Genomic DNA, 22979 nt, shown 5'->3' with positions numbered 1-22979 from the left:
AGAACATTTTCATTTCGGTCTGTGGCTTTTAATTTTCAAGGCAAGCTAACTCACAAGTCGACTTAGTCAAACCTCTAGCCGCCTCAGACATGTTGCTTTTGTTTAAGATAAGTTTACCCAAAGAAAATGAGAGATGTAATAGTGATACTTTGTGTAAATATAGAATAATTTCTTGTCTTGTGCTGACTGCCAAAACTAGTTGATGTGTTACATGGAATATTTGGAATCATGTGGGATGTTAATTTAGTTAAAATTGTAGTAAAAAAAATAAGAAAAAATAGTTTCTATAAATATCAATTAATTTTGTTACGACTCTCCTTGTCATTATGATATCACTGTTTTAGATTATGTAAATTTTAATTTTTAAATAAAAATTCTGTTAATTTATTTATAAAAAAATAGAGTAATTTTTCGCAATATACATTCTTCAAACAACCAACAATTACTTAAATATATATATATATATATATATATATATATATATAATAACTCATTACAACATCATTCAATATGTGATTTACATCCTCAATTAAAAAGAATTATAGAATCGGCTACGGAAGAGTTGATTAACAAAACACAATTCTCTCCCAAAATAATTCTAAGATCTTCACATCAGCTTGACGGCTCCAAAAAAAAATTTCACTTCACATACTCTACTGCAATCCATATGCTCCTATGAACGAAGATTTGCAACCATCATAGGTATCAACCACACGATACAAAAATTGCAATGATGAGTTCATTATAAAAGAAATCAACACAAAAATCAAATGACCATGATTAGTAAGAAAATATTAACAAATATCATAATTATACAAAAACATTTATTAGTCGAATATACACTCAACAAATAGTTATCAACCTTTCATAATTCTAATCAATCATGCTTAGTATGATATATGCATTCGATCTCAACTCTCAAATGCAATGTAGTACAATTCATCGGGAAATAGCCTAAGCATGTCCACGTGATGTAACACTCTATTTTTTTGTAAAATAAATTAAAAATGTTTTTTATTTAAAAATAAATAGAATTTTAAAAAAATGATTAGGTTTTTATAATTAAATAAATAAGAAGAAATAATTTTGTTAAAATAATGGTTTGAAAGAAAATAAAAGGATATTTTATTGATTCATTTGATAAGAAATAAAATAAAGTTCTTGTATATAAAATAATAAAAATTAAAAAAATAGAGTAAATAATAGGTTGAAAGTACCCTAGCATGTTAGGTCAGTTTTCATACTGACGATACGTCTCTATGCTTCCTCTTCCTCTCAATTTCGTTTTCCCTTCTTCCTCTCCCAAAACCATCTCTTTTTCCCGCATACACCTACACCTATCTTAGTAAAATGATGATTACAAACTTGTTAACCGTTGGATCATTGTGAAATTTGAGAATTAGGTTCAAAACTCATTTTGAAACATTCTCACGTTAGAATTAGTAAAACAATGTCTAAGGTGAGAGACATGCCCTTCGCATTATAGTTTTCTTTTTCCCACATACACTCAAATCTGTTTTAGTAAAATTATGATCTCAAACTCATTGACCGTTGGATTTTCATGAAATTTAAACACCGGGTTTGAAGTTCAATTTTGAACATCTCCACCGTTTGGATTTGTGAAATAAATTTCATAGAGAGATAAACGTTCCTCACACGGAGATAGTAAAATGGAGGCTTCAATCCCTTATCTTTTGCTCTAACACTTGAAAACCCTAATAGAACAACCAGAGAAAAGCTTGAGAAATCTTATACAACTGCTAGAGATGCCGCTATCACTGCCGAAATACACACGTGAGTCCGCTTAGAGGTAAGGGATGAGTTTATCACAATTGGGGTTAGAATGAACATGTATAGGGATCCTTAGGGGATCAAATTGAGATTTATTTTGGGATGTTTATTGAATTATAAATTATCCTTTATGATTATAAATATGATATTGTTGTGTTTGATGGACCAATTGATATCCTGATGCAAATTGGTTGATAAAATTGAGTGTTCTTGGTGTTTTCATGTTTTTAACCTAGGATTTTGATTCATTGATTTTGATATGATTGTGTGAAATTGTTTGATGGGTTTTACTCCTCATATTGTGAGAAACATTTATGTACAAATTATTTGTACTTTGGACAAGATCTGTTAGATTGTGATGATAAATTGTTATATTGAGATTATGAAATTGTGATTAAAATTATGCCTAAGTGATAAATTGAATATGTGATGAATTGTGAGATAACATATTGCTTTGAGATCATAACATTGTTATTGGGATTGAGTATAAGAGCAAAGTTGAACATGCGTTGATTTGTGAGATACACGTAAACATGTGATGGTGGATTGTGACGTTGTGATATGTTAAAATTGTTTATTATGAAATTTGGTTGTGAATAAGTGTGTGGTTAACACTTGATATAACAATACTTGTATTGTGAGCTGTGAATTATACAATAACCCGACTGGTGTTTACCTTGAGAAAAGTGTTTATGTGCAGTGTTAAAGGAAAAGTGTAAGATTCCTAGTTAGAAACCTAAAGTGTTAAATTGTAACGCAGTGTGTTAAACGCGTCTGAAACACTAGTATGAGGTCGTGAGTATTGTATAATTCATGAGCAGTGTCTACGTGCAAAAATTGTTTTAGGGGTTGGACCTGAATCAGGAAGGTGATGCCCTAACGAATTCTTTGGTGTCCAGGCCTTGGGGGTAAAGGCACTCGATTTGAGTGCTCTTTTAAGCTTATGTTGATCTCATATGATTGGAATATTATCGCAAAACAGAGTGACCCTAACTGGTCACCTTATGATTTTACTTAGTGAAAGTGACCTAATATACCCATTTTGTGGTGTGTCTTGCTATGTATTCCAAAGCGTCCTAATGTGATTTTTCACTGACATGGTACCACATTGCATATATGCTTGAATCTTAGTATAATTGTTGCATAACGTTTTCTAATTATTTATTATAAAATTGATGAGTGTTATTACGTTTTGACCCGAGTGTGTGATTCATGTGTAATGTGATTGGTGATTGAAAAATGAATTTAAAATGATAAAGTGGTGAAGTAACGTGGATTGTATTAAGTTGAGCTATGTTATAAATACTTCCATAATTTATTTGTATTTTTTTTAGAAATGTGATAACTCACTCCCTTTGTGCTATTTGTGTTTGGATTCTGTGATGATCTTGAACCTTGTGTTTGTGGGAGCAGATGAATAGGTGGATGACTTTAAAGAATCTCATGTTAGATGGCGCTGGAACACAATACTCCGATAAGATGTGACATTGAGGCATAAATTTTTATATTTATTGTATGAAGTCTTGGGCAACCTTGTTTTGAGCTAAGATGATTTTATTATTTATTTAGACACATTCTATTATGATGTTAGAAAAGTAAATGTGAGTCTTTTACCCTTTTTGAAATGTTTTTATTTAAATGTGTTTTAAAAACTTTTAATTAATTCCATATTCTTATTCCTCTTATTATTAGTACATATATGTGTGGGATGGAGGGTGTCGCACGTGATGTTCTCACTTAGGAAAACTAGGCAACAAGTGTCGAGGTCATCCTATCATGCATCATAGACAACTCCTCTTCCATGGTGATCATCTTGAGTCTCAAGGGAGTTCTAAACCGAATGACATGTCCTCAAGTAAAAATATTCTCCCTAATGAAAAACTACAAATATTTACTGACAAAGTTTATACTATTTTCATGCAATATGAAGTATGAAACATGGACACCATCAATACACTGGCGGTGGATAATTAAATATTTTAAACCATCTTCCTCCATAGATGCTTAAAACTCTTTAACCACTTTATTTCCCCCACCAAGGATATTCATCATGGTCACTGCACCCCCCATGTATATACATGACATACATCATTACAATGACATTTTCAACATCAACATCTCATCTCAATGTCATTCTCAACATCAACATCATCTCATCTCAATGACATTATCAATAACAACATCATCTCATATCAACATAATCATCAATAACAACATCATTCTCTATCAACGGTATCATAAGCATCAATGTCACCTCATATCAATTAATATAATCAATAATATCATTAGTAAATCACATTTTGCACATACATACATATATAGTTCATGTTTGAGATTCACACTCCCCAGGTTTTCAAACAACACAAGTCTAATAAAAACAATAATGTCATTTATTAATAATAGATGTATCGCATCCCATTAGTCAAAAACATTATTTTTCTTGAAAACCAACATACATAGGGATAGACATATATTCCCATAATTGGGTTCCCTGACCCCAATTATGGTATCAAATCCATAAAATTATAATAAACTCCCTTCACCTATCACGAGCTCTCACTCAACTTCTCTCTGCGTTGCTCAGAGGTCTCTCTCGTTCATGTTTGTTAGTCCAAGCACAAGGTTCTATACACCACATCGAAAAAAATTTAGTTAGATTTCAAAAACAAGGTTAATAATAACATTTAGGGTCAATTACCCGCGTCAAAACAAAATGGGCTAAGGGGTGTTTCGGGTTCTACTATAAGGAGACATCATTTTGAAATTCTGACCATGCCAATGTGACCGATGTTCAACGAAGGTCACAAAAATAACATTAATTTTATAAAAAGACAACTTTTACAACGTCTCATTTTGAAGGATTTTTCAAAGAAACTGTAAAAACATCCTATTACGGTACCCAAAACACAAGAGACACAAAGAGAAGCTCAAACTAACTAGGAGAAACACATAGAAGTCAAGATCACCTCATACAAACTACGAAAGAAAGGATTGAGAGCTTGTTTTCCACTGAATCCTTGAGGTGAATTCTAAGAATTTCACTCCGATTAAAATGTTCTTCTCCTATGGTGGTTCAACGGCAAACAATGGCGACTCGTGGTGACCACTAGTGGTCGTGGGTGGTGGAGGAGGAGTTTCTAGGGTGGTTTGGTGGAGTTTTGAGAGAAGGAGGTGTGAAAATTGTATTTTTTACGCTTAAGAACGTATTTATAATTTGTAGATCTCGTTTAACGAGCTCATCTCGCTAAGTGAGAATCCACTTTTGGCGCTAAGCACAACTTTTTGCACTGAGCCAAAATTCCTGTCGGGTTGGGATTTGCGCTGAGCACAACAATTTGTGCTCAACACAATTCCTATTCTGCTAAGCGCGACATTTTACACTTAGCACAATTCCTTCTCGGGTTGGAATTTCACTTAGCGCGTGAAACGCACTAAAAGAGATGTAAAAAATTGTTATTTTTCAAATCCCAATGGTTAATGTGAAGATGTGGGTTATGAACCTACAATAAAAATTTGAAGGCGATCCAACAGTTAACAAATTCGGGATCACGGTTTTAAATCAATAAAACTTCACATAACTCAACATCCACATCAAGCAAATCACACATGACTAATTCACACAATACTTCAACTCATCAAAGTTAATCACATAATCAAATAACACAAAAAATACATTTAAACATTCATTTATATTTAATGAAAAGTTTCAGGATGTTACAAATTTAGGTTTTGAATTTGACAAATTTCAGGATGTTAACAAAAAATTAAAGTATTTTAATAAAAAATAATTAATACACAAGAGACATAGAGTCTTATAATAAAAAAATAAAAAATTGTTGCGTGGCTTATAAATAAGAAGGAAAGTAGTATAATTTTGTTTAGGATAGAATAACATATAATTTTTTTTTTTAATTAAAACTCCTTTTGTATCATTTCAAAAACTAAAATATCCCGTGATTGTAATTTTAGAAACTAATTCAATGATTTAATAAAAAATATTGTGTTTGAATTTTATTAGTATCATTTTTGTCGACGGACCTCTGCAGGATTTTTCACAAGTCGTGCCGTGGTGGCTCTTATAAAATGTTCTCGTGGAGTATATTTATTTGAAAGTAACTTTTATTAGTTTGAATTTTGTTTTTTTTATGAAATTTTAAATTTATCATTTTTGTTATTTAGTTTGTAAATTTTATTACTTAATATGTAACATTTTATTATAATTTCAAAAAGTGTAACACAATAGATCCTACTTTAATGACTAAATCTTAAATCAAGAAAAAAATAGAAAATAAAAATTTAACTACTAGTTCTAGAAGAAGGATCTTTGTATCATTGTTTTTTTGGTGGGATCTACCATTGGTCAACTTAGCTTCTTCGTCTTCCTTGTGTGATTCACTGTTTTGTCAATTGACAGGGATGAAAATAACGTAAAAATAAATAAAAGAAAATGACGAAAGAAAATTGTTAGAACTGCACCAACATACCTACCGAAACCCCACTTAGGTTGACCTTTATACCTTATTCGATAAAATTCCAATTAGATAATGATTTTTTCCCATAAGATAATGAATTTACATTGTTCTTGCTTGTACAAGGAACTTTCTACGATCAAATAACAGAGAAAAAAACGGCAATTTTTTTATACTTTTTGAGCGTTACCAGTTGTACCATAAAAGGTAATAGATTTTTTTTTTTTTTTATCAAAATGAGTTAAAAAGTAAAATTAATTATTATAATGAATTGGTCAATAAGATATTTAGCATCGTCATGTTTAATGATCTTATGCACATTTTCACTCTCAATTTAACGTTACTCAAGCCGACTCAAAATATCTATTTTATAATATAAAATATAAAAACATTATTTTATTAATTTTTTTAAAAAAATAAGTGTAAATAAAATCACCCACATTTTTTTTTCATTCTTATATATTTTGTTAATCTTTATTTTAATTTTTAGTTAAGATTATAAAATATAAGTAAAAAATGAAGAGTATATTATAATTATAATTATAAATATAAATATAAAGTTTACAATGAAGTAGGAAAAGGTTAAACAATAATTGAAATACAATTGAAAATTCAATTATAATTGTTTTGTATTTTTCATCAACTTGGTCAACACTAAATTGGGTAAAATATGTAATTATTAAACATGTAATGCCAACACTAAATATCTTTTAAGGTGATGCCTCTTATTATACGGGAAAATTTGCCTTCTACGATGTCGGTTGTACAAAAACCGATATCGTAAGTAGAGCGGTGACATTTTTGTAAATAATTACAAGTTTTTAAAGACGGTTTTCTCAAAACCATTTTTAAAAATACTTTACGATGTTAGTTTTCAAAAAACGTCTTCGAAAGCATGTGTTTTTCCACTTCTCATGCTGACATGGGATGTTTTAATTGGGTCATTTTATCTCATCGGGATTTTCACACACTCTCTCACTTTCTCATTTTGTCTCTATTTTTTCCAAGACAAAACTTTCCATACACACATTCTCATTCTCTCTTAGTAACCCCAACGTCGTTTCAACACTCCTCGCAAACCCTTCCCTCAGTGTGGTTTGTGAAGCCGGTGCCCCAGGGTTTGGTGGAAGCCCAGGAAATGCGGCTATAGTTGATGAGGAGCAGGTTGTTGGAGTTAGTGTAGGCGGTGGGGTGGACTTGAATGAGTTCAATGGAGGAAACGAGAAGAGAATCAGTGGCGAAGTCGTAGAAGCAGTGATTGAGGGAGGAGGAAGAGGAGGATGAGGTGTTGGGGAGGGAGGCAAAGAGGTCATAGTAGGTGCCTTTGCGGGCGGTGGATTCTGGCCAAGGAGCGCACCGGTTGAAGATGACGATGGAGGAGAGTGCGACATTGAAGGAGGGACGGATGAACTTGGCGTCGTAGTTGTTGTAGACAATGAATGTGCAGAGAAGGTAGTGAGAAGGAGAAGGGAGGGAAGGGAAGGTGTAGCAATTTATCTTGTCGGAGAAGGAGGGAAGGAAGAAGTGGAGTGTTTTCGCGGAGGGGAGAGGGAATTGGAGAGGCTTGGAGACGATGGCAGAGGAGCCACTAGAGATGAAGTCGTCAGAGAGCCATGTAGTGTTGAAGGAGTCAGTGGATTTGGTGGAAGTTCCACAGTTGATGTGGTATGACAAACCCGTGGAAGGAAATGTGAGAAGAGGGAAGTTGAAGTTCTTACCATAGGGGTATGAATTTGATGGTTGTGGTGGAAGTTCTTACCATACAAGTTTACTGCCAATGATGGAAAAATGAAACTAAAAGCTATGATTCATTCAGATATCCACCCTCATGTGAGTAGTGTTTTTTTTTGGTGTGTGTTCTGAAATTTTGGGGTTTTATATTTTTGTTCATTTGACATGTTTTAGTAGATATGATCCTAATCTAAGATAATCTTTGAACTTTGTTCATTTTACATCTTTTAGTAAACAAGTATGATGCTCATTTGCTTTATTAGAGCCAAATTATTTAATTAGTTTTCTAGTCTAAATAAAAAAATTAAAAAAAAAACAACATTCAAATTTTAATTGAGGCATTTTTCCCTAAAGAACATCTTTATTTGAATTGTGCATAATTTGTTTATTTGTTACTATGCACATAAGACAAAATCGAATGGTTAGATTAACGTTTTTTTGTTCCCTTATGAGTTGGATCGCAGTTAGATATTCCATTTAAGACACTATGAGCTTGGCTTCACTTACTTTTTTTTTTTGCAACTGATGCTATCTTCTACAAGGTATGTGTTCAATCTTTTTTTCTTACTTATTTCTTGTCTTGCAAAGGAAGAGATCCATGCACAAGGTGACATGTAGTTTTACTTTAAAATATTAACCCAGAGTGGTTGTTTGTACTCAGCTAATGTTTATTGAGGATGAACAAATGGAAATGATATAGTTGACTGCCTCAAGTAAAGGGTTTTCCTCTATTGTCCATCTTGATTTTGATACTCTGTAACACCTTGAGTCATTTAGTAGTAAACATTTATTTTTATTTTTCTGTTTTTAATTGTACACAGTTGGTTTCTTTGGGTGTTCAGTATTTATTTGGAAAGTAAAAAGGGGAAATGAATTTCTACTTTAACTGCTGAAACCTTATCCTTATATTGTAGATTCATTGAGTGTTTTCCCACCAAAGAATGTAAAGCTAAAAAAACCATTTGCAATCAATGTTGGAATTTTCTATTCCAATAGTTAATGTGGGCTAATATTATAAGACAATTATATTAGCTATTTATCATTAGTGAGTTTTATTTTATGTGATCAAATTAAGTGAGTCTGTTAGACAACTGCATCATATGATATGGATTTAAATGAGTAGATTTCAGTGTTGGCCCATTAGGAGATAATGAGAACCCTATTAGGTTAATACACTATAAGAAGACTATGGTCCTGAATATACTGAGCCGTCATATATAGTTCATCTTCTCCCTAACTGAAGAGTTATTGATAACTGCTAAATATGAGTTATTTTTGATAATAAAAGTATATTGAAAAATATCTTTAAAAATATTCATTTAGCAGTTATTTTTGGCTTAAATATTAAGATTTGATATTTTTCTTATTTATGGCTTGCAGATATCAAAAGGAAAGATTAAAAGCAAAAATGATCCAAAAAATATCAAAAATATAAATAAAGAAGATTTTTGGCATCAGACCCAAGTCCACTCTAGCAACTATAGAAAGAGAGTCAAACGCAAGTCCACTCCAACAGCTATAAAAAGAGAGTCAAGGCAAGGAGAAAAGACACCACCCCGAAGGCTCAAAGCTCTCTAATGAATACATCCTAAGCTTGAGTATCTCAAATAGGGAAATCTTTCTTTTTATGTCCTTTTCCATCCCTCCTCCTTCATCAATTTCTATACCCTTTTTCAAGTGTAAGGCCTCTTGTGGCTATGAGAGGCCAAACCCTTAGTTAGGGTTTGGCAGGCCTAAAAAGTCAAAAGATGTATTGTACACTTCATATTTATCAATGCAAACAGGTGTTTTCTTTCCTATTATCCTTTCTTACTTTTAATTTCATGCATTATTTATCTTTGCATCATCTTTGGGGGTTAGGTGCTCGAGAAAGGGTAATCCTTAATAGAAAAATAAGGAAGGTTTTGCATGCATCTGTTTTAGGAATTAGTCGCTCGACAGAGAGTAATTTCTAATAGAACTAAAAGGAATGAGTATCTAAATAAAATCATTACTAGACATAGAATGATTGCATTATGCCTATGCATCAAAACAAACATCTAGAATTAGAACTTCATGCATTTTATCTATTTACTCTTTGTAAAGACATTTGGGAGATAGATAGGTAAAATATGTTTGTAATCGTGAGATATCAGAGGCAAGTATTTTAACAGATGTGGGTAGGATAAATTCACCTGATTGATAGAGAAAAATCACAAATAATACATCTTAGGCAAATAAGGCATATTAGATCCTAAGATTCTCATCCCATTGAATTTCCTATTATTTCTTTTGTTTTCTATTAATAGTTATTATTTTATACTTTGTTCTTTTAAATTTATCTTTTATAATAAAGAGGTTCCGGTTGAGGAAGAACCATGAAATCACCGGTTACCTACGAATTCAGATTCCGCTGCGTTTGTTTGACAAATCATTATGGATCCAGATATTCCTAAAACTCTTCTTGATAATTTAATATAATGTGTTTCGAGTGATTATTGATATTTTATAAGGATCCCCTAAGGATCCAGGTATTCTGGTTGTTTGAAAAATCATATGAGAAAATCTATCATTCTAAGACGATTTTTAACGAAGACCGTCTTAGAAAGATATCATTCTAAGACGGTTTTTAGTTAAGAATCATATTAGAAAGATACCTTTTTTCTAGGATAATTTTTTCTTATGAAACCGTCATAGAAAGTCTTCACTTTTTTATGACATTGCCTACGAAGACAGTTAATATCCGATGTTGAATATATCTTTTAATCGACGTAGAAAACATTTTGTCCGGTAGTGATAGGGCAAACAAAAAACATAAAATGTCACTCAATGTGACACCTCCTATATTTTTACGTGATAAAAATCACCCATTTTAATACATATTTTATTGACTAACTCATTATGTTAGTTTTAATTTTTAACTTATTTTGATAAAAAAAACCAAAAGTACTATTTGTTATAAAATGAAAAGAGGAAAGAACATTTTTTTAACTTCAAAGTTAACAATACTGTTTTTTTTTTAACAACTATTTCATCCATCCGGACTGAAGTATAAAAAAAAGAACTCAATCACGTATATTAAGAAAATTAATTAATAGTATTTATTAAAAACATACTAAATCAAATATGTATGAATTTATTTAAATATTCGTGAATGACTCATTCTACCTATTAAAAGTAATGATTGTGTAATATAATATCACATCATATTTATTTAAACAATTATTTCATATCTTTTTTTATTAGTATAAATAGTTAATTTAATACTTATATCTCATTAACACATTAGTTCCTATACCTATGAAAAATTCAAATAAATCTTTTGAATTTTTTTAGAGTTTTATATCTAAGTCACTTAAATTAATCATTTTTCATTTTTTTTTCACGGACTAATGTAACAATCAAATATAATTTTAAGGATCAAATTAAATATTTATCTTTTTTATGCATCCGTAGAATATTACCAAAAAAATTCTTTTCAATTTTATAATTGTATTTGATAAGTTGTCATTTAAAAAAGATGGAGAATATTATATTAACAAATGTCTTCACTCCTCAACATATTTATTATTATACCATTGGTTATTGTGACAATAATATAGAATATCTATTAGATTTATTGATGATTAATTTTCATTAGGAATATACCTAATCATCTTTAGTGAGATCTACCTCTTAAAATTATATTTTTTTTTATTTATAAAACTTGGAATTGAGACCTTGATCAAATCAAGTTTCACTCAAGACAATGATATGTTGATTTTTCAGTTTTATTATAAAATAATTAATGATGATGATAACAATAAAAATTATGATAGTAATAATAATAAATAATTAGTGATGATAATAATAATAGTGATGGTAATATAATAATGAGAGTTTGAAAGTGATACAAGTAGTAAAAATAAATAAAAAAATTGTATAATGTGCAAGAATTTTAATTTAGAGAAAAAAGTTAATCAACAAGAACACGGTTAATTTTAATTATATAGAACTTAATTAGAATTGTGATTCCAATTCTAAATGTGCCTTCGAATGTTAGTCCAATTCCAATTCCAATTCAACCTAATCCTACATCTAATTTTGTGGGTAAAAAGACATTAATTTGAAACTTAATTGGACCAAGAATAAGAGATGAATTCTAGTTAAATAATCACTAAACCCTTTACACTTGTTGAAGTAGTGGTGGATGAACATAATTAACATACTAAGTTCTTAAATGTTCATGACAAAATCTATGATAGATGGAGTACATGAGGCAGTGGAAAGAACCTCAAGTTCTGTTAAACAATTCATTACATTACATCATAACATTTACAGTTTTGTAGTTTTGATGGCACACCATACCGATTAGTTAAATAAAAATAACAAAAAAAGGCTCATACATTATACATATATAGACAAATCTTGTTACTGAACTCATCCATCCAAACGATAACTTTTTCCACGGAAAGCAATTCCATCACCCTGATTCTGCGGTTGAGGGCAGGAAGCAGAATCATTCCCTTCAGTTTGCTCTGCAGTTCTTCTTGTTGTTGTCTGAGTCCCACCAAGACGGTGGCTTCTTCCTTTGAATACAATTCCAGCTGATGGATTAGATTGCACAGGGGCATTTATTTGAGTACCCTCTCCCCAATATGCCACTATTTTGTGACTGAAGTGGTACATTATTAAGGATCATAAGAATGCTTCAATGTAAAATTAATAGACTATAGTATATGATACGCACCAAAAAGAGAACTTGGTATAGTAAATGATGTTCAATTTGCACCACCTATACTATCTTGTTCCCTCACTCTAGTTTTGGACATACACCGAATCTAAGGATTATAACTTATAACAATAGAGGAGACTCATTAATAAAGTTATTAACTCTGTTAATATTTATAAGAGATAATCTAATTTATCAAAATTAAAAAAATTAATTTATTTGATAATAATAAATGTCCTAAATTAATATACTTTTTAAAAAATATCATTATTATTAATGTTTCTCTCTTCAAAATACATGTAAATATAATTTCTCTCATTTAATAAGAGATATTTTTAGTCTAAAAATAATTAAGATAAAAGATAATATGAATTGAGCCTTATATAAAAAAACAACACAGGTTTAAAAAAAATAGATCTTATAAATAGAGATGAGTTAATCTATGTCATATCATTGGTGAAGAGGAGATTAGATATTAAGTTCTTTTTTTTAGGTTACAATTAATACGAATTAGGAAATGTAAATCATGTGATCCTTGCAACAAAAATGTGTTTTGAGTGATACACTTTCACGGATCAGAGTGTTAACATCATTTTGGCAATTTATTTGAAATGAAATGTGACAACTAACTAGTGTTAAAATATAACTACAATTTGATATAATCACAGTTGCCATAACCTGGTAAAAAAAAGATACACCCACAGAGGAGTCTTGAATCTGAACTTTCCTCCTGCGAGAGGGTGAAGCACTGTTAAGAAGTAGTATAGATGTCCTGCAATCATACCTACAATGTCTGGCTTTATAGGATCTCCAAATATTAAATCCAGAGCTAGCAAAGCCCATGGAAGGTAAAAACCCTGCAGAGCAAATAAGATTAATAAAAGATGAACACTTCCATTAATGAATGGTTAAAGTAAAATAATTCTAACACAAAGTACTCACAATATTACTGACTTAACTTACCAGTCACTGAAATTTCATGAGTATTATTAATATGTTAAAAGTATTAGCATAATTGTTGTAAAAAAAACATAAGAAAAAGAAAGAAGTTGCTTTCTATTACAGATATTCTCTAAAATTGTGTTGAGAAAAAGAAAAGCACATGCAAAAAATAGTTGGGCAGCCACTAAGGAACAAATTGTATTTACAATAAACTCAGTTTTTATTCCATCAATCTCAAACCAACCAAAAGGAAACACTCTTTAATATATTAAAACCTGCACTGAATTGATAGTGCAGAGAAAAATACAGAGCATAAGCTCATTAAAAATAAATTATAATTAATGACACTCCTATGTTTATTAAGCGTATGTGTTTTTTCAAATATTTAATTTTTAACTTCACCTTAAAATTGTGTTATATGTTCTACAACATAAATAAGTTGGAAAACAAATGTGCCAGGAACTCCAAGTATCAATTTTGTGATATTATCAAAATAAAGAATCGACATTAGCAAAGAAAATTCATTGGAATTTATACCTTCAATGATACAACACCATAAATGTTGATTCGTGCATTTGGAAACTCGCGGCTCCAAACATAGACGAGCATGAAAACTAAGGAAATTCCCATGAATGGATACCAAAAAAATGGCACAGCTGCAATCACCTTAGAGGAGGATAAAAATGTCAGTCCCTAATATATGTTTAACTAGGAGTAAACTATTCTGATTAATGCTGTTCATTAATAAACTTCCCAAAACTGATGTCAATTTATGCTTGATTCTAGTATTTTTATTTTCTTTAAGTATATTTGCGCTTAATTGTTTTATTAAACTATATTATAAATTATTCCCGAAGAAATGAGCCTAAATAATATCCTAAGTCAGTTCTATTAGATCTCAATTTTTCTTATCGGTTCTAATTATCATAAATTTGATTTTCTTTTAAATAGTCTCTATCACTATTTTATTAATAACGAGACATATGTTTAGATAATGCATGTATTTTTTTTATTTTTTATACAAAGTTAAAAAAGCTTTTTAGAGGTTTTCTACTGGAAAAAGAAAAACTCCATATTTATAGTAGAGAAGCTCTATTAACTTGTATCGAAACAAGCCATAAGCATATTTCATTTCTCCTACCGAAACTCAACAGATGAAAAGTTATATATAAACAGTAACTCTTTGCACATACCAGAAGTGAGAGTGCACCAAAAATGAACATCCAAACATAATCCGCAGTTCTATTGTCAAAGGGCCCTCTTTCCAATGAAACACCATATTTTGCTCTACGAAGTTCAAAATTCAAACAATTACAAACAACAGAAAAATTGAAACTATCTTACAATATGAGGGATTAAAGGAGGATATAGCATGGTTGTGATCATTATTTCTCAAAGGGAAAAGCAGAATGAGATGTAAGTTTTTTTATGAGTTGCTTACATTATTATCAGACGGATTGCAAATGGAAATGAAAACGGGCCAAGAAAGAAGAAATTTGTGATAAGCCTCCAAACCTACAACAAATATAAAAAAAAAAAAAAATTTGTTGAAAAATTTATCCAAGTGGCTCTTGTTCTTCTTTATTTGACTATGTACTTAAAAGTTAAAACTAAAAAATTCAACCAAGGAGGTAACATTAATATGATGAATCAAACTCCTTTAAATTAAAACTAACTTAACTAGAATGTGAAAGTTGACTGTTGGGAATGTGAAATATGATGCAATATTTCTTTTATTTTCTTCTTTAGTGATTGTTGAGAATGTGAAAGTTGTCTTACTTAACTAGAATGACTCTAATTAAATGGTATGGATTAACGCACAACTATTTATGACTTTTTTCTTTGTGAGAATAAACATTTATATTGCTATGGATCATAATTTAGAGCAGTTTTTGGATTACTAACTTGAAGGCGTTTAAACACTGAGCCATAATCAAGTGCTATGTTCCATGCATCATAGAATTGCAGATAAAATGCAGCAGTAGTCATTAAACAGGCCACTCCATAGGCCTTGCTCACAGGTGGTAGAGACCGGTAGTATCTGAAACGGCATAGAAAATTTTAATCATTTGTCTAGGAAAACTTATCAAAATTAATTTACTCAGAAGTATTTGATACCAATATTACTTTGTTAGTATTATAATATACAACTAAGCTCAAATTTCTTGCAAATGTAACATTTTTATTAGTTACAGCCACATAACCATCATGGATAAAAATATCATTACGTATATGTGAAAGAAAATTTATGCATAATTAAGATGATTATGATGAAATTTTTAGTATCTGAACAAAAACTTAATAAAAAAGCATATAGTAGTTGACCATGTATATTGTAAACATAAAAGGAAATTCTATATGTAAGTTATATGATCAATTGCAATTTTAAATTTTTCATGTTTGTGTTTTATTAGGAGAAAGATAAAATGAAAGAGGGAGAAAGAGAGAGTACTCTGCTGGTGTAGACATGTTGAACGAAAAGGGTGATAGCAATGCAAGAGTTGAACTTCTTCAAGCAGAGTAAAGGAAGTTATATTTAAATAGTTTCTTGGAAATTCCAAAGAGTAGAGTGGGCATTATAAAACGCGTTAGAGAAACAATAGATTTTGGAAGTATTGAGCATTGACCCGTCATTGTTCAAAGTCTTTCACCAAATGTTACTTCAACTTAATTTCTCTTAGGTCATCTCCATTGAAAAGATATTTGATTAATTTCTTAGGATAATATATATATATATATATATATATATATATATATATATATATATATATTTTTTTTTTTTTTTTTTTTGTTAGAGTAAGTCTAGTTGGTATTGTTGGTTTTTTAAGTTTTCACATAAATATCTTATATAAATAACTTATTAATTTGTAAGGTTTTTTAAAAATAAAAAATAATTTAATATGCTCTAAAATACTCTAATGAGTATTTTAAATTTTGGTCATTAAAAATATCCTAATTAGTTGGCATGTCGGAGCGCAGAATTGACTAATTGACTTTGTCCTCTTCTCATAGGCTTTTCCACCACTCAATCTCCATCATTTAGTTCGGAGAAATTTTCTTATGCATTTATGTGGATATATTTTTCTATTTTTCATACAGTTGTTTTGAGGTGTATCTTACAATTTAGACCCATTTAAAGACCTTTTCCTTTTAAGAAATTAATAACAGTAAGACTTAATTACTGATTTAATTCTTTCATTATTTAGAAATGTTGAATTAAGTCTTTTAATTTTTAAAAAGTTTAATCAAATCTCTTAATTTTAAAATACCTATCAATATAATTATTTTCATCTAATTGAGTTAGACTCCCTCCCTTAAGTTATAAGTTTTGATGGCTTAAATTTACAAATAGTGAAGGTTAAAAATCACAACTATTTTATTATTTATTTTTAATTTCAAAATATAATAAAATAAATATAATTTTAAGAAAGTGATTGTTTATAGTCACCTGTTTATTTATTATAATTTTAAAAAATAAAAAGTTTCTCTTGTCTTTCTTCTCCCCTCCACCACCATCACGTACGTCAACAAGAATCAAAACCCAATTTTCAGAAACAAAAAGGCAATCAGGACCCAATATTCAATATTTGAGAAATTATTTAGAATGATTTTTAACATCTGAGGGATTACATATATAATTTATTTACTTTAAAGACTATTTAGGAGATATGATGATATTTTAGGAATGAAAATGATGACTTATTCTAATTTAAATATGAAAGTTAATATCAGTAAAAAAAAAAATATGAAAGTTAATATTATTTGTCACCTTATGTATAACTAGAAAGCAACCCATGCATTGCGCCGTTTTTTTGGAGAAAAAGCGAAAAAAAGAAAAAAGATTAAAATGAAAAAAAATTCCTAGAATATTGTCCTGTTATTGCCACGTATATTAATAGTAATATATATATATATTACTTTTATCTTTAATTCAATTATCTTTCTTTTTTATATAAAAGCTACAATATCTTTTTAATTCTTTATGTTTTTAGTAACTCTTGCTTTGGTCCTTTATTTTTTAAAATTTGCATTTTTGTTCATTTAATTTGTAACAAATAGTTCATCCGTTAATTTGATATTAATGTTGTTGGGGTTTTAAATTTTGAAATAATTAATTAAAATATAGCAACAATTTTTAATAATCACAATCCTTTTTATTAGATTTTGAAAATTATAAACCCTAAAAAGCTTCATTTTTACAATCTGGTAGCAGCTTCCACTGTCAAGGTTCATTTGACCACACCACTCCTTTTTTAAAGACATATTTGGAACTTCAAATTTGAGTTTTGAATGAGTAACACGATTTTTGTATTTATCGAGATGTTTGGGTGAATGTTAGAAACATGATTTTTAATTTTGGACTAGTCCAATTGAAGCAATTAAAAGTAGCTTTTGCATCAACTTGAACTTTGAGTCACAAAATCTCTTCTAATTATACTATGCCAAAAAAGGTCGTAGATTGCGCTTCTTTTTCGAAATAGATAGCGCTTTTGAAAAGCATGCTTGCATGCGATATCTTTGCTAAAGGTGTTGTCTATAAGTTCAAGCATGAGCGACTAGATTCTATTAAAACATAAATAGCGCTTGTTTTAGAAAGCGCTATCTATTATAGTTTCTTTCTTTTTTCTTTTTTAAAAAAAGCAAGCATGAGCGACTAGCTAGCTACTGCAAATAAACACCGCCAAACACAGAAAACACATCGATTTTCAAGCTACAAATAGTGTAAAACCATGTCTAAATAGCATATGCATGCCTACATGTAATCGTTAATGAAAAATTATTATTTCAAATGAAGAGGCTGTCGTGGTGGGGCATGCATGCCGGGGTATAGGAGGTGAACTTGCCATGACCCCCAATTTTCTCATTTTTAGATCTGCAAATGATGACAAGATGTTAAATGTTCAGGAAAATGTACTTTTACATATTAAAACACCTACTTACATATATGAACTAAGTAATTCATCTACCCAACATTAAATACAAGCTAGTGAAATTAATCTCGAAAATGATTGTGGTTATACAATTCTATACTACACACTCATTTGCATATTTCAATGAGGTATAGAAACCCGCACTAACGGGAGTATTCTGTGCAATGAAAGTAAAGGCGATTATTTGCAGAATAAGCAAAGTTGCAGATATACAAGAAATTAAGAAGCAATCTCCCAGTTTATGTTGAAAGCTGCAACCAAATTCACATATCAGCCTCGCTTCATAATCACCGAAATGTATAATGTCACACATGCACCATAGTGTCAATGCTATTTACTTAATTTAATTTAAGCTTTCAAAGAAGTTTCCCATAGAAATGACTCCAATTAAATAATGAAGCGGTACGTATTTGCTAACAGACAAAAAAAATAAAAATAAAACAGAGATTTTAACCGACCTCAACTCCAAGAAAACTGTGATTTGCACACAATAAATCAAAAATTCAACTGAAAAAAGAAATGAAACATACTAAGCAACAACATATATAACTTGCAAAATGGGCTGAATTAAAGATAAATGGCCTTTCTTTTCAAAACTAATATAATTCCATGTATGATCATGCACCAATAGCTACTTATTAGGAATTAAAAGCCCATGATTTTTTTTTTATCGTTTTAGACTAAATAAATAAATATAGATAAGTACTAGATTGAAAAGGCATCATATTTTTAAAATTAAAAACATATTTAAAGCATTTTTATTTTAAATTATAAGATTGTAATTAAAAATTCTGTGAAAACCATAGAAATTTATAAAGTAAAATAGCCAAAATATATAAAACTAAGTAAATTTTTAGAAATATATGACTAATCGAGAATGGTGGTGTCATGGTCCTTGAACTTACACACTATCTTCACAAATGTAAATAGTGACAAGTTTTGAAAGTCTGCATTTCTCTACAAATCAAGTCATGTTAATTCAAATGTTTGCCTTCAAAATCATCCTTAATTGCCTTCCTCCTAGTTAAATGGCTAGCTATATAAATATTAACATAATACAACTTTCTCTTGTTCGTGCATCGCAGCAACTACAACTTGAATCATATGTCTTTGTTATAAAGACTATTTAAATATTTATAAAAAAATAAATAAATGAAGCCTAGAGTTCAATTGTTATAAGTTCAGAAATGAGTAATCTACATTAAAATGACTAAGAAAATCTATAGTTAAACTTCTCTAAGAATTTGTTTTCAATTTTGGAGTTACAACAAGCAAGAAAGATTTGGTAGACCTTCTTTTGTTTTAGAGTTTTGGGTACCGTTTCTTTTCTTCTTTTGAATTATCAAAACACAAAAGCATGATTTGACGTTGTTGTTATTAAAGGATTACTTTCCGTTGATGGGTGCAGCCTAGATAAATCATGTACACAGTTAAACTGAAGAAATTTGTTAATTTCACAGATTTTTATGAGCTATATATTAAACATTGTTAAATATGATATAGTAGATATTAAATAACAGGTTCTAAAAAACCACCATCGCAAAATTGCTTTTTCAAAGCTAAAACAAATGCATCCTTAAAGCAAGGATTACTTACATGAGGGAGTGGACATCTTGCTCATACCTGTTCTTCAAACACTAGATCTACATTCATAAGATAATAACAATCAAACAACAGTGCATAAGAATCGCCTAATGTTATATCATGATACTCAATTAAGGGCCTCATCTTTTTTAACATTCCTGATTTTGTTCGAAACCATAAAAGATTGTGAATTGGTTCCACAATGATTAAAGAAGTAATGCAGCTCGAATCAAGATCCGTACACCAAGACAAAGCATCCTTAACAGAATGAAAATACCTTGAAACGAATGGTCTACTCAGAAAGAGTACAAATTCAAGAAAGAGAAAAAGATAGAGAATAAGAGAGTGTGCGTGTGGGTGGTTGGTTACCTTTGAATGGCGAAGTGTTGAAGAGAAAAGCTGGGTGCTTTGACAAATAACATAAATAACTCAGCTAAATGCAAGCAAGAAAATCATAGGTCACTAAAACCAAAAGTAGCAGGTAGGAACCTGAATATTATGAGCAAAACCACCATCATCACCAACGTTAGTAGCATCCTGTTTGTATTTTTTTTTTTAATTTTTAATCACAACATATAGGATAAACACATCAACATCTCAATTCATAATCACTAATAATAACGATTTTTCCTTTCATCCATTTTTCTTTTTGTTTATTAATTTTAAAAGAAAATTAGGGGAAAAAAGCACCTAGTAGCAGTTGAACTTATAATTTTTTATTTAATAAAAGACAATGTAATAAATCACTAAAATACTTGTTTTGTTTAATTATTTTTATACAAATTATTTTATATGTATTATTAGTCAAGAATTATTAATTTTTTTGAATTATAAAATTTATAAATTAAATAAAATATTTAATATTTAATTATACATGTATTTATTTTTATTATTTAAAATTTTATTTCAATATATATTAATAAATTATCATCTCTAAAAATTTTATTTTTCTTTAATTTGAAAAAAATTACATAAACCAATATATACATTATTTAAAAAATCTTTTTATGTAATTTATAAAAATTACATAAATTTAAAATAATATTTAAAAAATCTATAAAATTATAAAATTAATAATTTATTACTTTTTCAAATAAAAATAATTTTTTATTATATATAAATATATAAATAAGTTTACATAATTTTTATGAATTACGCAAATAATTTATATTAATAATTAACATATTAATTTATGTAATTTGCTAGCTTTATATAATTGGTATTAAAAATTTATTTATTAAACAATTTTTTATAGTTAAAATGAAAATAATAGCATGTAAGATTTCTAAAAAAATAAATATTAAATACTATTAATTTATATAATTAGAATAAAAAAATTTATTTTAGTTTTTATGTAATTTGTATAATTTACATACAGATTGATATAATTATATTGATTTATATAATTAGAGTAAAAACAATTTGTATATTAAATCAATTTACAAAATAATTTACGTAAATAATTTATATATTAATTAATGAAATTTAATAATAAATTGAATAAATCAAAATAAAATACGTAAACTATTCAAAGTAAAAATATATAAAATAATATAAAATAAAATTAAAAATATTTATAAATTAAATATTTTTTAATTTAATTTTTTTATAATTTGAAAAAATTAATAATTTTTTTTATTAATGATATATAAAAAATAATGTTTAAAAAAATTAACTAAATATAATAAATGTCTTAGTCGTTTATGACCCTGTATCTTTGAATAAAAGATTATTAGTTCAACTTTTACTAAGATTTTTTTTATTTTTTACTTTATTTAATCTTTTATCAAGTATCACGTAATTATTAATATGTTACATCAAAGTAAATTCTTGACTTTAGATGATCAACTAGTAACTGACAAAAAGATTAAGATTACTTATTCTATAACAACAAGAATAAATATCTTAATTTAAAAATATGTCATAAATTTAAAATTTTAAAAAAATCAAAATTATAATTTAACTTACCGTATAAAAAGATTTTGTGGTCTTTCTTCTCCCCTCCACCATTGTGTACATCAACAAGAGTTAGAACTCGATCAATTTTGAGAAACAAAAATGCAATTCGTGCATTGCACTGTTTTCTGGGAGGAAAACCGATAAAATGAAAAAGAAAAGAAAACCTCTACAATATTGTCTCGTCATTGCCACCTATATTTATACAGGAATATATTACTTGTATCTTAAATTCAATTACCTTCCTTTTTAGATAAAGAGTAAAATATCTTTTTGATTGTTTATGTTTTAGTAACTCTTATATTGGTCTTTTATCTTTTAAAGTTTGTATTTTTGTCTATTAAATTTGCAACAAATAGTTCATCCATTAATTTGATATAAATATTGTTAGTGTTTTAAATCTTAAAAATAATTAATTTAAACATAGTGATAGTTTTTAGTTGCAACAATCCTTTTTATTAGATTTTTGAAAATTATATAACTAGGATGCTTTATTTTTACAATCTAGTAGCAACCTCCCGTATAGCCACGATTTATCTAATCACATCACTCCTTCCTTTTTGAGTGTGTTTCACCGTTAAAAAACGGTTTTTAAAGTTGGTTTTTTTACACTTTTGAAGATGATTTTAAATTATTTTTGAATTTATTTTCATGGAAAGTCAACATGTTTTATGATAATTGTTAAATCATCTTAAAAAATAGTTTTTTACATTGATTTTCACAGAAATTGTTTTAGAATATTTTTTTTATTTTAAAAATGTAAAAAATTGAAAAATTAAGCACATATTTTTAAAAAAATTATCTTAAAAAGTATATATTCTAAGACGATTTTTAGACAACCATCTTAAAAAGTGTACACTATAAGATGATCTTTAGACAACTATT

General features: G+C 28.8%; 1 protein-coding gene and 1 long non-coding RNA gene across 3 annotated transcripts; both read right to left on the bottom strand.

Moving 5' to 3' along the window:
* Positions 1-12226: 12226 nt before the first annotated feature.
* Positions 12227-16198, bottom strand: LOC100801156 (derlin-1.1). 2 transcript variants are annotated; one of them, XM_014774637.2, is made up of 7 exons: positions 16076-16198; positions 15529-15664; positions 15065-15138; positions 14817-14910; positions 14161-14289; positions 13360-13538; positions 12227-12624 (listed from the first exon to the last, which is right to left on the bottom strand). In XM_014774637.2, exons 1-7 carry the CDS (start codon positions 16090-16092, stop codon positions 12390-12392), a joined length of 864 nt encoding a protein of 287 aa, XP_014630123.1. In that variant the 5' UTR covers positions 16093-16198; the 3' UTR covers positions 12227-12389. The 2 variants fall into 2 exon arrangements, with proteins under 2 accessions (XP_014630123.1, XP_003522846.1); XM_003522798.4 differs by having other exon boundaries at positions 13378-13538.
* Positions 16199-18245: 2047 nt separating this feature from the next.
* Positions 18246-20621, bottom strand: LOC106798630 (uncharacterized). The gene is made up of 3 exons (XR_003266876.2): positions 20508-20621; positions 20151-20197; positions 18246-18496 (listed from the first exon to the last, which is right to left on the bottom strand). It is a non-coding gene; the product is annotated as an uncharacterized lncRNA (long non-coding RNA).
* Positions 20622-22979: the final 2358 nt, after the last annotated feature.

The sequence above is a fragment of the Glycine max genome, chromosome 4 (assembly GCF_000004515.6).
Source record: "Glycine max cultivar Williams 82 chromosome 4, Glycine_max_v4.0, whole genome shotgun sequence".
In the NCBI taxonomy this organism is placed as follows: Eukaryota; Viridiplantae; Streptophyta; class Magnoliopsida; order Fabales; family Fabaceae; genus Glycine; species Glycine max.
This window is presented reverse-complemented; position numbering and strand designations above follow the sequence as displayed.